General features: G+C 36.0%; 1 protein-coding gene across 1 annotated transcript in view; it reads left to right on the forward strand.

The window, feature by feature from the left end:
• The window catches only part of DOCK2 (dedicator of cytokinesis 2), a 197,715-nt gene that overhangs the window by 36,730 nt on the left and 146,384 nt on the right, over positions 1–14,601 (forward strand). Inside the window, exons 22-25 of the mRNA XM_037398282.1 lie at positions 837–971; positions 4,564–4,672; positions 13,084–13,154; positions 13,824–13,930. Coding sequence (XP_037254179.1) covers positions 837–971; positions 4,564–4,672; positions 13,084–13,154; positions 13,824–13,930 — 422 coding nt within the window. The remainder of the gene's footprint in view (positions 1–836; positions 972–4,563; positions 4,673–13,083; positions 13,155–13,823; positions 13,931–14,601) is intronic.

Below are 14,601 nucleotides of genomic sequence, written 5' to 3' on the forward strand. Positions count from 1 at the left end.
TCTGTGCAGTAGCAAGCAGCTGTTAGAGCTATTATTTGCGTGCAAGTATATTTGAAATATCATAGTGATCACTTACTAATGTTTTGTCAGTCCATGTGGTGAACTGTTAAGTTTCATCAAGAGGCAAGTGATAGTTTGGTTTTTGTTGGTTGGCTTTATTTGTTTAGGGTAAGGTATAGTTGGTTTCCATTTTTGTAGTGATGTAAGAAGCAAAACCTAGCCACCCTTATTTCAGTTTGTCTTACGGCTACATTCAGGTTCACGTTTATGTCATCATATTAGTTTCATTGCTTAAGATGAAACCATAACTGTAAATTAAGGGACTTATTTTTAGATGAGCTTTTGCACTTTTTAGCGGGTTGTGTCTTCAGCAAAAAAATGCATTTGGACACAAAGCAGGGAAGTGTTTAAATAAAATAAATATTTTAAGCAAATAATACTGTATAGCAGAATATTGTACTATTTATATGCAGTTAATTTATGCTGTGTAGTAGTGTTTAATCACTGTTTAATGTAGGTAGGCAGAAGTAACATTTTGTGTTAACTTGTGTAAGTACATTGTAAGTTTCTGCAAAAGTGCTTTCAGGGTTGTGTCAAGTCATGCTGCTCCTTTGAGATTGCTTTCTTGCTTGTGCAGTTGAGAATTTGCTCCTCATTTGTTTATACTGATGTGATTTGTGTAACATAAATGCAAAAATACATGCAGTACATTTTGGTGTGTGTGCTTGGCTAAGCATAAACAATTATTTGGTGTAGCCAAACAAGTTAGAGAAGTTAATTAAAAAAAAGAAAAAAAAAAGGAAAGAAATTATTTAAAAAATGTTTTTTAACTTCAGGAAGTTAATGACTGTTCTGAAGACTTACTTGGATACCTCCAGCCGAGGGGAGCAATGTGAACCTATCCTAAGAACTCTGAAAGCACTGGAATATATTTTCAAGTTCATTGTTAGATCAAGGACATTATTTTCACAGTAAGTACCCAGGGTATTGCCATTTAACTAGCAGTCCGATATCAGAAATGGAAGTAGACCAGAGAAACAGAAAAAAACAGATTCCAGAACAGAACTGTGTTTTTGTTTTCACGAATAAAGCATAAAAGCTGGCAACTGGCCTAAAACAGATACTGTGGAGATGTTTTTTTGAGAGGGAATGTTCAAAAATCTGCTTTCTGATTCACAGTGTAAGTTCCAGAGATGTATTTAGTAAATAAGAGCAAATTTCAAAGGGTGCCTATTCTTTGTGTCAGGTGGCTTGGACTAATGCCAATGGATAGCCAAACACTGTGACAGATGGCTTGAAGCTGGATCCCTGTCCTTGAGATCAAGGTGTCCAGCAGCTCAGACTGTGCATAGAACAATGTAATCTTCAGTAATCATTGTCCAACTGAATTTAAGAGTTTCAGATCTCCAGTTAAGGAATTTATAGGGAAGACTAAATGGACTAGTTCTGTATAGCTCAGCCAAACAGATGAGGCGTAGCACTTAAAAGTGGTATTCAATTTTAGGGAAAAGGAAGATGGAGAGAATGAGGGAGATGAAATCTGGAAGGAGAAAAACTATACTGCAGTAACTGTGTCCCCTGCTTTCTCTCCTAGTCTTTCAGGATTCTCACTATATCCCACAGACTTCATCCACATCCTCTGTTTCGTGTGCTTCATCTTTTTCCATTTATCCAAGGCTGATCTCCCCCTAGTACTTGTTCTGTTGTCCCTCTGCTAGATGGCTGAAGGAATGCCATTGCAGAAGATATGCAGTAGGAAACTCAGGACTATAAGTAGACTGAGTAGTTGGATGTTATGTTTGTGGTTGGTGGTCAGTGCAACAATGCTGCTGGCTTAGAAATATTCTTGTCTACAGGAATTTACTATTTATAGGTGCGTATAGATAAGCTAGGTGTAAAGCTATATAGGAAAGGAGATGGTGCTCATGATATCAGAATATAGCTGATAGTTCCAAAGCTTTGTTTTAATTTTTTTTAATAGATGTCATGGCAAAAGAGGGACATGTGTAGAGGATTATGGAAAATTTCTTGCATGGATGAAGGTCAGAAGGCAGGGTTTTGTTGCATGTAGAACTTTGGTCTCCGTTTTAATTCCTAGTATTAGCTGGTAGAAAAAAGGATACATTGGACCACCTGTGGTAAACTAGGTTATTGCAGTATGTTGAATATTCAAGTGATTAGGTAGCCATATCTATTCATTTTAGTTTTCCCCATAAATGTCTTAATTGGAGGTCTGAAACTCTAAATTCAGTTGGACAATTATTATAGGCAGTAATAGCTCTTGCAAATAGCAGCCTCTGGCAAAAATAACCAGTGAACAGTATCATCTGATGTGATATATCCATCTAGAGCTGTTGTGATCTAACTTTTTGCAATGAATTTCCTATTGTCAGGCTGGTCATGAAGAAGAAGAAAATACAGAAAAAAAAGGATTCGTGTATTTTTATTCGCATGAGAACAGTTAGGATTTACAATTGAAGTACTTAACTTTCAAGGGTTGAGATTAGTCTTCTTGGAGACAAATATTTTGAATTAATACTGAGAGCGATCTTTAGATCATTCTTTCATTAATTTTATGGGCTGCTTAAGAAACTAAAATGCCTTGTTGATCCTGTTGAAGCTATAGAGACGTAATGAAAGCAAAAGGGTTTTTTTCATTCCAGTCTGCTGAACCAAGGTTATGTCTTGCAGCTGTTTGTTCAGTGAGTATGTGTTGCAGAAAGGTCATGTATATTAGCCAAAGGTTTACATAATACAGACTCTGAAAACATTAAATGTTTGCTTTCCTCTTTTCATTGGCCTAAGTTTGTTTTTGGTGGTGAAATTCAGGTACACTCTTGTGTGAAGTTGTTTCCAAGCAAATAATTAGTCATCCTTTAGAACTTACTTTCAGAACGAGTGATTTTACTGGAAGTTAACACAGAAAATTGTGTCAAAATGGAAGCTACATGATGAGTCAGGTAGTAGAATTTTAATTCTACCTAGCTTAATTTAGTTCTGTTGTAAACTTAAAAAGCATGTTTAATACATGTTGTGTGACGCTTCTGCCTCCTTGCCCCATGGGTTTAGTCAAGAAAGCTTCAAATTTCCACCTGCAATAAAATAGGTTTATAAAACTTCATTTATCTTTGGAGCAATATTGTGTAGTCAATAGAAGCTGTATCAGTGCATTAGCCGAGTAACTTTAATAAACTCTGAGACTGATACAGGCACGTTGTTACAACATACAGATACTTCATGCCCATTGAAAAATAAATTTAATTACCCCCCACATGACACAATCTCCAGTATGTTAAAAAAAAATTTAATCAAAAACTAAGCTCCTAAACTAGCACTTGATAATAAATAAGATGACTTTTCTATGTAATGTGCTTGTATAGAACTTACTTTAAGATGCCTTTCACATATAAGGTTTCCTGGTATGCATTCTTTGTACAGCCATCACCATAGGAGGGATTTACCTCAAGTAGTGCACATAATGTATGCTGTATCCATGTGTATATGTATTTTTTTTCCTCTCTAGATAATGTTTTGGATATTGGGGTTCCTTTCTAATAACTGACTTGTATCTCATTGACAAATATTGACCTAAGCAGTGCAGAGGCCATGGCCTGAATAGTGTCTCTTTCGGTGTTTTCCTTCACTCAGGGTTTCTTGTCAGTCACTGGATGAGTAGCAGTTGCAGTTTGTCCATGATGTAGGCAAAAGCTCATAATAATTTACCTTTAGTTTTCCTAAGGACTGAAGCTTCAGGCTGAAAAGAAAAGCATATGACCCTGGAATACATGACTTTAAAAAGAGGAATTTTTCTCCTCTGATGGAGAATGCAGTACACCAGAGGTGCAGCATTTATTTAACAGGATTCTACACACACTTCAGGCTTCTTTTGTCACCTTGGCTTTTTGCTTGTCTTATTCTTCTTGAACTCTTGGCAGCCGTTTTGGGTAACTAATTTAACATGTGATGAGTGTGTTTTTACTGTTTATGTAAGCAGTATGTAGTATTAATAGTATGAAGAATATAGGAGAGATAATCTGCAAGATATAAGCTTTAGGACGGGGCATGAAGAAATAATGGAGCGAGCTTAATTTAAATGCACTTTTTGACTTTTAAGCATGAAGTAGGCTTTTTTCAGAAAGGAGACTAGTTAATGGGAACAGTAAAAATTGCTGTTTGAAAAAGTGTCCATAACAGCAGAAAAAAGAAACAGTGGTAATATGTGAAAGATATCCTACAGTAGCTCAGTTGCAGTGGAAAATAAAGTTTTTTTGCATATAAGTCACTTTGAAAGTGAAATGACTTTTTTTTTTTTATAAGCTCAAACCTGGGAGGTGTCATTCTTTAGAGGCTTTTTAAAAAATTGAAAATACTTACATTGTGTTCAAGCTGAAGAATTTCTACACAATATGGTGAATAGCTGATACAGCCCATTGGTGAAATATCTATGTACATAACATTGGATCAATTTATAAAATACACTTTTAAGGTAATGTTAAATCTGGTACATTTAGGACTATGAAACTTTCTGATTCTGAAAGGATAACTCGATGCATCTCTCAACAGACTATATGAAGGTAAAGAACAAACAGAATTTGAAGAATCTATGAGGAGACTCTTTGAATCCATCAACAACTTGATGAAAAGCCAACATAAAACTGCCATTTTGCTGCAGGTTGGTGTGTGCTTGGAAGCAAGTTTGTTTTGGTTTTTTTATGGTTTTGGTTTATCGGTTTCTTTTTAAATTGAAGAAAATACATTCTTAGGAAATTTATACTTCGTGCCTCTCTTGTAATTCCCCTTCATTGGGAGACAAAGGTGTCTAATAAAGTTTGAAACCTAGACCGAAAAGGTTAGGACAAGCTATTTATATAGTTTTATGAATGTAGTGAGTGAAAGAACCGAAACACAGATGCTGGAACCTTTCAAAGAATCTAATGAAGTGAAGCCTCCAGCAGGGGCTGAATGTTTAATTCTTGAGTTTCTTTAGAAAATGCAAAACTGAGATTCCACCATCTTAGTGTGAGAAGTAAACTTCATAGTATTAGCCTTTTGGCAGTGTGTTGTTTAAACAACTGAAAATAGGATTGAGGTTTCCCATTCACGTCAATCATAGTTATTATAACACTTTGGACTCTGATGTTTTAAGGAAAATAGGAAAGGGGCTATTAATATCAAATAATTGGTATGTAGTTCTGTATTACATTAAAGAAAAATATCAAGGCTTCCTATAAAGTAGGAGGCAGAAGATTTTATTGGACAGCTGCAATACTGATGCTTCATACATACTTTATTAAGAACTCTTCCTATTTATTGGGCTTGACTTTTCCTCAGCTTTTATGTTTTGATTCCTTTTGCTATGACATACTAGGAGTGGAAGCCAGTGAAAAAGTCTCTGTCTTGAAAAAATCCTCAGGTGGCTGATCTTGATGTTTATATTATCTGACACTTTCCATGGAGTGTTTACGTGCAACTGCCAAAGAGCTAAAAAAGTAAAGACTGCTTTAACTGAATAATACCACAATTATAGTACTATGTTCTAAATACATTTGAAAATCATTCAGATACTCTCTGACATTGGCAATTCTGTAGAGGCCTTCCTGGGAATAGTTCACACATTTGAAAGACACTGCATGAGAAACAGGAGAGATAGATACTACATATAATGATGTTTGTTCTTGTGGTACTTGTACTGTACTAATATGTTAAGTAATAAATAGATCTCAGAGGCTTTTATGCTTATCAGGCGAGGCATGTCATGTCACTGCATGCCTCCCAGCCTTAATTTCAAAATGGTTGTGATTGTCCACCTGTGTTTCCTCTAATAAGCAGGGCAGTATCTCCTTGAGAGTGACAAGAGACAGTTGTAGAAGACTGTTTTGCTTAACTGTTGCTGGGACACATGAATGTGTTTGCAAGCAGTGATGCTGACTCTGAAATGGCTGATGGGTGTGTCTAAAAGCAGGTGATATAGCACTAATGGCAGTATGGCATTGGATGCGCTGGTGAACATTGATTGTGCTTACTGTGATTCCCGTATTCCCATATTTAATGGTAGTTCTTAATATTACTCCTGTTTAGCAAAAATATTGTAGATCTTTGCTGATGCTCTTAAGAATAGCAGAGCCTTGAAAATACAACAGAACATCTCTCTGCAGGAATAAACAAAGAAATCTATGCTTATTTTAATGAGCATGTAAACATGTTGTGAAGACAGACTAGCTATGGAACGTATGTTAATACAAACTCTTTAAAGCACATAGCTGTTATGCTTTGCCCAGTACCATCTTAAACATGAATATTTTGGATTTCTAATGAGTACTCTCAGTTGTGAAAAAAGACAATATTTATGCATAACCATGAAGCACTGGTGGGCTTCTAAGTATCACTCTGCACCAGCTATTCTAAGTTTTCTTTTTAGTGGAAACATTTTATGCGCGATCTGAGATACTGGTTTATATCATAACTTTGCTGTTGTCCCCAGTACTGATAACAGAATACAGACATGTTTCTGCAAGAACCTGTGAAGAGCTTGCTTTACATACAGTAAATAAAACCTACTGCATTCATGCTATAAAATTCTAGTAGAAGAGGCATGGAATGAGAAATGTCCCAGAGTAAGTTTAGTTCCTGGTGTTGGAAATAAGTTTATTGGAGGAAAAAAAACCTACTAAAAGAAATCACCCTACTCCATCACAAACTCCATAGGCATGTCAGTCATAGCAGCTTTCCCAATGGACAATATGTTTTTCTGTGCCTATTGGAGGAGACTTCAGTTACAATATTTGAGACTCCTGGTCTGGTAGTTGGATATGAGTTGTTCATAACAGGCCAGAAAAATGGACATAATTCCCGCATTGGGTAAGATGGAGCAGAAGTGAGTGGAAATAGGTTCATAAGTATTTCTCTACCTGAAATCAACACAGATTTCCACCCCCCTCCAGCCCCCATATTAAATTGTGGGATGACAATGATAGATGCTGTAGTAGTACAAAGTTAGCTTTGAAGGGTAAGGGACAGGTGGTTATTCAGAGATATTACAAACATACAGGACTCTATAGGTGTTATACTTCACATACCCAGAGAGGAAAGTTCACAGAGTCTGTTGGAAAAATAGATAATCGAACTATCAAAACAGCCTTAAATCTGTCACATTTGAAAATATCATTAATGTGAATTAAAGTGGAACTTTGGTAGGGTCAGTTGAATGAATCCAAGTGGATTACACGCTGAATGTGGAACTGTGGAATGTGGAATGAATCCAAGTGGAAGACACTTTGGAGCAGAATGTTTTAGGAGCCCTGAAGAAAACTGAAGTAATTTGGTTTCTCAGGATATTGAAACTTGAAATGAACTAGTTTGCAGAGCCTTGGAATGTGAATTTTTAACCGTTATTTCACCCTTAGTTGTTCAGATATCTGTGAGATTTAGCTTAAGAAGATTTAAAGAATTCTTTTTGAAACTGGTACGTCTGTTCTCTGGTAATGATTTTTTTTTTTTTTTAAAAAGTTTGAACTCGGTATTTTAGTCAGTAGTAATTTCCCAGTCATTTTTTACTGATAGCAGTCATACTCAGACTTGTGTTGAATATTAATACAGTCAGGAAAATATTGTTTATAAAATTACATGTCATATGAAACAACCTAGTCAGAGCCAGGAGCCCTTTATTGTTTCAATTTAATTTTATCTGCTAAGTGGTATCTTACTTCCTGATCTGTTACATGCTGTATAAGTTTACAAAAATTAAAAAATTTAGCTGTTCAATCTCTTGTTCTAAAGCTGGCTGAAGTGGATAGGTGCTCTGAATGACTTCTCTGCCTGAGCTTTGAGAAGGGTAGATATCTGGTTCTGTTTTGCAGTAGTGTTTATATAAACTTTGAACAGCTGAAGACTGACTTGTTAATGTATTGTTGGTAAACTGGAAATTTACATGCCAAAACAAATTAGGCTTCCCCCCCCCTCCCTTCTGGAATTGATGAAGGTTACCTCTTTTGTTTAAAGATACAGACAGAATGCTTCTCAACTTCAAGCATTGAAGGAAGTAATTTTACTACAGTTATGATTATAATTTCAATATCCTAACTTTGCTGATGTTTGAAAGCAACCATATGAACTGGCGAGTGACCTGTTTTCAGGTCCTGGGATGTTACTTTGTAAAGAGATTGCACCTTGTAGTTGAGACTGGGAATGTTAAAAATTCACTAGTACAAGTATCAGTGTGCATATGCAGACTAAGGATTCTTCCGAAGAGATTTTTCACAGATTTTTCTTGTAATTCTGTAAAACGATAATGTCAGAATTTATACTGACTTACTGGTGCTGGCACCGATCTTCCTATATACTAGACTTAAACCTCTATAAAATTTACTTTGGCAGGGATGATGTTACAGCTCCCTTTCATTTATAAGGTGCTTCTCTGTAGCCATTTCAGATGAATTTTGTCATTTTTAGAGGTGTTTTTTCCTAAAGTCTCTACTTCTGAGGATAGACTTACTGAAATCTGGAAACTTGGAAATTTCCAGGACGTGCAAATAGTTTGGTCAAGGCAGATTCTGGGGTTGAGGCAGAGCAGGGAAGTGTTAGCACCTTCTTTCTTTTCTCTTAGACCTCAAAGGAAAAAGCATCATTTTTCTGCAGATATGTTTTGTGTCTGTGTAAAGCAACCTATGTTTCTGGGGAATAAGATTTGATGAATTATTCTAAATTTTCAGATATTTTTTTTTCATAAGGTCATACTATTGATGTCTCATTAGTCTGTGAGCATGCCCTTTCATTGACAAGCTTGTGGTCTCAACCTTACATTACCAACCAAGCCCCATATTCTTTTCCAATAACTGTTCTGTCCCCCAGCTGACACGTTACATTTGAACTACAGGTAGTCTTGTCTGTTGTAAATGTCAGCTATACTCAGCTTGATCCTAGGCACTGGTTTCAGAAAGTAGTACTTCCAAGTCTATACATGCTTTCAGAAACATTCTATGACATATTCTCAAGGTCATGGAAACAAAGGAAGAATAAATTATCTGCAGTATTGAAAAGCATGAAGATGTTACATTTCTCCTCTCATTCTTTCCCACACATTTTAGACCCATTCATACTGCTGCAGTAGATTCTAAAAACTTAAAACTGTACAGAGGTGCACGGACTACTTAGAAGAGAATAAGGCTAGGAAAGTTACTGACAGTGATGCTTTGTGGTGTACAATAGGGGATGGCATAGCAGCTTCTTAAAGTTGCCTTGATAGCAAATAAAATTAGACTAAGCTGCAGAGCGCGGATGATTTCTGTGAATGTTCTTTTCATCTCAGGGGTACTTGAATTTCATGAATATGTATAATGTAATGTTGCAAAAGAAGGCAACAAAAAATAAGTTTGGTCAGGAATAAAGGTTAAAATAAATTTAATGGTATATTGTGTATGTAAGAAATAACTTTCTGAAATGCTGTGGGCTTATCTGTATCCTGCTTAAAAAATTAATCTCTAAGGTCTGAAGAACGCAGAACATCTTGTACTGCTTACTAGGAGATTTTTATGACTTCATTAAGGGCAGTGCTCAACTGCATCCATAGTGCATCATTTGAAGCAATTATTGCAAATGAAACCTGGGAGTTTAAAAGAATTCAGGAGTTATTCTTGTTATTGTACTTCATTTGGTCCTACAGATCTGCAGAGAAATGGTAACTATATCCTTCCCATTTCCTTCCTCATACAAGTGCAGAATAGGGAATATGTGGGGAGGCAGACAGCACAATAGACCAAGTATTATTGGAGTACTGCTTGAGATATTTTTGTGGCCACTGGCAGCCCTTTCCTTCAATTATCTTTCACAGTAACTATGAATTGGTGTAAAACAAAATTCAGATGCTGCTATTGTAAATTATCTTCATATAGTATTTGTGTTAAAAAACAAGAAACAAGACATTGCTGAAATAAAACTGGGACTAGGACGAGTTTCTAGGCCACCACAGGTATTTGTGCAGATGTTATAAATACTCTGTGTTTCACAGTCTTGTTTAAAAAACAAACCAACAAACAAACAAAAAAACCCCAACCCTCACACACACACACACACACACACAAAACCCCAAAAAAATCCCCACCCAAACTTTTTTCCCCAACCTGTTTCAAGGGGCTAATAATGGCTAAGATCAGTATGAGATAAAATGTTTTCCTTGAAGCAGTAATAGCTTTTAAACACTCCTTTGGGCCTCCCAGGTTTGTGTATGAATGTGGGGATGAGATCTGCAGAGGAATGACTTTATCTGAGGGCACTTTAAGTCAGCATTGAGCCAGTTTGAAATACTGCATACACCCTTGTTGCAGACTAAATTCCTGCTGTTTGGATCAAGAACTGAACAGTTGTTTGTTTTTCTTCTTTTTACAGTGGAAGCTCGTAGAAATAAAATGATAGCTTTATGGTGTTTAAAAAACCTGAATGAAAGCCAAAAAAATGCTGTGCTCTGATTGTCCTTATTCTAACCTTGTTACTCCCAATAAAGAAGAAACTAAGTTTTTAACAAGAGCTTTGCCGTGTAGAGATAGAGATGTATTGCATCTAGATAAGTTCTATTCTAAGCCACTTCCTGAGTGGCTGTTTCAACTTCATTGAAAGTTTCAATATAGAGATGGTGTGATCTTGATAACTATTGAGGAAAACAGTAGGACTGCTTTTCATTTAGTGCCAAAACCAAAAGCTTGTCAAACCATTGGCACATTAAAATTTCTGATTGGTAACTGGAAAGAAAAATTCTTCTTCCTTGTTCTTTGTAGTTTTGATTGTGTATTCATACTAACATTCTCTCCCTGCTGGTTGTGGTTTTGATGTGCTTCTCAGTTTCCTGTTGGTCTTGCCATGTTCATTACGCTCCTCACTAGAAATATTTGACTAGGCTCTATTTTTGTATGTGTTTATGCCCTCTATCATAACTGTTGTCTTACCGTCTGTGTACATACATTTTTTTGGCCTGAGCAAGCTGAAATATTGATGTTCTGGGGCAGCTAGTGTGTATTTCAAATGTTCAACTTGTGCATTTGCAATGCTCTCTCATAAAGTTTTTGTTTAGACTAATCTTTGTATGGTGGTTCAAATGATTTTCCTGTTGTTTGAAACCAAGTTATAAAATCTCAGGAAACAAATTCTAATAGTTACAGTCCCTATAAGCAAAGGACATAAAGCAGGAGTTACTATGGTTTTCAAGGTGGGCAGTAAACTCCGCTGTTCTGAGTGAAAGGAAATTGTGCAATTTCAGCATGTATTTATTGGATGACTTGTTTATTCAGTCCTGTAGCATACACCCCACCCTGTTACCTTGAAGAAAAGACAGTAAGAATCTACATAATGCATAGTTTTAGGATTTGTTCTCGCTATTTTACTAACCCAGGATGTATCCTGGGTAGAACAGGCCTGTTATGGGAAATTGAGCTATATTAGTAATACGGGATTTCACATTACTGTAACTTAGTTTTCAGCAAAATAGTAGATTACACACTAAAACTGCACAATGAAGTAAAGCTGTTATTGTTTTTTTTTTATTTTCATAACCTGGACCAAGAAGAGGGTAGTCAATCTAAAACTTTGTAAACTGATTCTCTTTACTATGGTTGGATTTATGGCAGCATGCAAATGTAATTGACGTAATTAAATATATTTTCTTCAGCTGTAAGTTTGTAATAGCAGAAGAGCTTAACTGTAGCTTTTTACTAAGAATTTTTGCACAATCAAAAATTGATGCTGTGGTCAGATTTTTAGACAGGCAAAAATGTTTTTGGCACAAAGACATTCTGGTTTTCATCTGAAATAAGATCAGAGAAAAACAGCTAATTTCTTTTCGATAAATAACTATCCCTAGATGTTGCTTCTTCTGGCAATCAGTGATTACACAGCATTTTTATGCACATTTGAACTTCCATGAAAAGGATGCAAGTGACCTACTGAAATTGGAAGGTGGGAGGGAAGGAAGAGACTGATGACCTGCTTCAGACCTATATCAATTTGGCCAAGTTCTCCTTTCTGACAAATTATGTAGCATTTTACCAAAAATACTTTTAAAATCACAAAGTCCGTTTTTCCTTGAAATTTATTACAGCTCGCAGCCAAGAAGTATGGCTTATCTTTTTGTATGTAAAGTATTTGAGAAGTACAAGCTTGTTAGTGGGAAGGTAAGTCACAGGTCACTTTGTGAATGTAAAAATCATTGTAGGCAGCTTTTAGTATCTAAAGCATAAGTAGAGAAATGAGAGGACAGTGGCCCAGCAAATGTTAAATATGTTTAACATTTTTGCTTTTTATTGCAAATATTTTACTATGTGTGCTTTCAAAAGATACTATAGAGGCTAAATACTTTCAACCTGCAAAGGAACTTTATGACAGAGTACTGCAAGTTAGTCTTTAAGGGTGTTAGCCTTAAATGTTAGTGATTATTTTGAGCCTGAAAATTACCTGCTTAAGTATCCTTCTCCATGTAAGAATAGTAACATGTGTCTCTTTCTTACCCTTGCCATCTTTTGATTATTCAACTACACTGTCAAAATACACTTCAGAAATTGTTAGGATAAGACAAACCATCAGATAGCTTAGCTTCAGGTGGTTGGTTAGGGAGATGATGCTATTTTGTCTGTTCCAGAATGTGTAGCTTTGGGGTGGATATATGACAGTTGTCCTGACTTCTGCCTCCTGTGTGGCACATTTCTGGGATGGGATTCATACAAAGTATAATCAAAGAGCTTCTGCTTTAGTCAGTGCTTGGTTTATACATTTGCATCATAATTATAGTCTTAGTGGTGTGCAAAGACTATGATCTATAAAGGGGATCTTACACCTTTCAGGGGTATACAAAGAGAATATGATCTGCTTGGTACTATTCTATTTAAGTTCTTCTGCATATCCTTACCGTAAGAGCCCTTGTGTGCCTAGTACTCTATGGTGAAATGAATATTAAAATCTGTTGTAAAATTTCAGTCTGAGGAAAGAAGTCCAAATTTATAATTTGTTTTGTGTGCATCTGTTTCAGTGGTGTGCTCTGTATTCTTTATATGCTGTATATGCAGATAAACATACAGAATTAACACAATCTATATATCAATGCAGGTTGCTGCCTTGAAGTACATACCATCAGTTCTTCATGATGTTGAAATGGTCTTTGATGCCAGGTTACTGAGGTGAGCTGCTTTTGAGCGTATAGTAGATGTATCACATGGTGTATAAAATTTATCGTTGCTGTCAACAACAAATTCTTATAGAGCAGTTTGAAGTCAACAAAGCTATGACAGCTTGTACTGATCAAGACAGGGGTGGAACTCTGGGCGTATGTTTTTAACCGGGAGTTCTCATCTGTCTTACATCGTGACAGAATTCATTATTGTGTCCTGATACTTAAGTAATAACTAGGTGAGTAAAGTGAGCAAGTGGAACAATCTATGTTTTTTTCCCTCTTCCTCTCTCCCTGCCCCTCCCTTGAATAAGCCCTATTCCAGAAAACCAAACCTGATTTTAGCAGTTTGAAATAATTATCTATCTTTATTTGACAGACAAAGATAAATTGCCTCCACCACATGCAAAAATATTGTTATTCCATTGAAAACAATGGAAAACAATAAACACTTGTAAACATGACCAAAATCTAGTTCATCCTCATCTTGTTTCTCTTGAAAGTTTTTTTTTCTAACCTGCTACTGATCTCTTGTCAATATTTGTGATATGGTAAATAAATCTAAGTCTTAAAACAAAATAGATGTTTAGAAATACGTGATCATGTGTTCTTTCTCTGTTTATTAACACATGATGAATTAATCTGTACAGTATTTATGACACTTTTCCTTTACATACAGCCAGCTGCTCTATGAATTTTACACTTGCATTCCACCAGTGAAACTACAGAAGCAGAAAGTGCAGTCCATGAAGGAAATAGTATGCAGCAACCTTTTTAAAAAACAAGGTAAATAAAATAAAATGCCTTTAAGGCTTAAAATAGGTGTGAAAATGTTGACTGATATGTTTTGTGCAATTCATGTTTGAAATTGAGTAAAACTAATACTGAGAGAGTGTGAATGCCAGAAGTCTGACCTCTGGAGAGGATTCACCTCTTTCTACAAGATGGCTGTTGTGCAAGGGGTGACTGCTAGCCTAGAGCAAGGAACAGGTGAGTCTCTGTGGAACAGTTTTCTGTGTTTTTCTTATGATGTAATGATTAGATGGGTGGAGATACATATATCCTTTCAACCCATTTGTAAGCTCAATAGTGAAATAGGAATGTGAAATGAAACCTTGTGAACACAGCTTATGTTATATAAGGCCTCTGTCTGGGCAGAGGAAAAAGTCTGATTGTGCTGTAATATAGCTCCGCTGCAATGCAGCATCTTCGTTTATGGGAATTACGAAGTTTCTTAACCTTTATCAGAACCTGGTGTCTTTCTCCACAGTCAGGAGTGATACGTGATATTGAACTGTCTTTATCGGCCTTATGCTTAATTTTCCTTCATATTATTACAGAAAGGGAATTTTTGCTAAAGGAATCCTGACAGAGAAGCCCAGTTCTAGGTGGTTGAATTCATCTTCGTTATTAAGTGTTCGATCTCCTTTCTTGTGAACTGAGTGGTTTGGTTCTCT

The sequence above is a fragment of the Falco rusticolus genome, chromosome 8 (genome assembly GCF_015220075.1).
Source record: "Falco rusticolus isolate bFalRus1 chromosome 8, bFalRus1.pri, whole genome shotgun sequence".
Classification (NCBI taxonomy): Eukaryota; Metazoa; Chordata; class Aves; order Falconiformes; family Falconidae; genus Falco; species Falco rusticolus.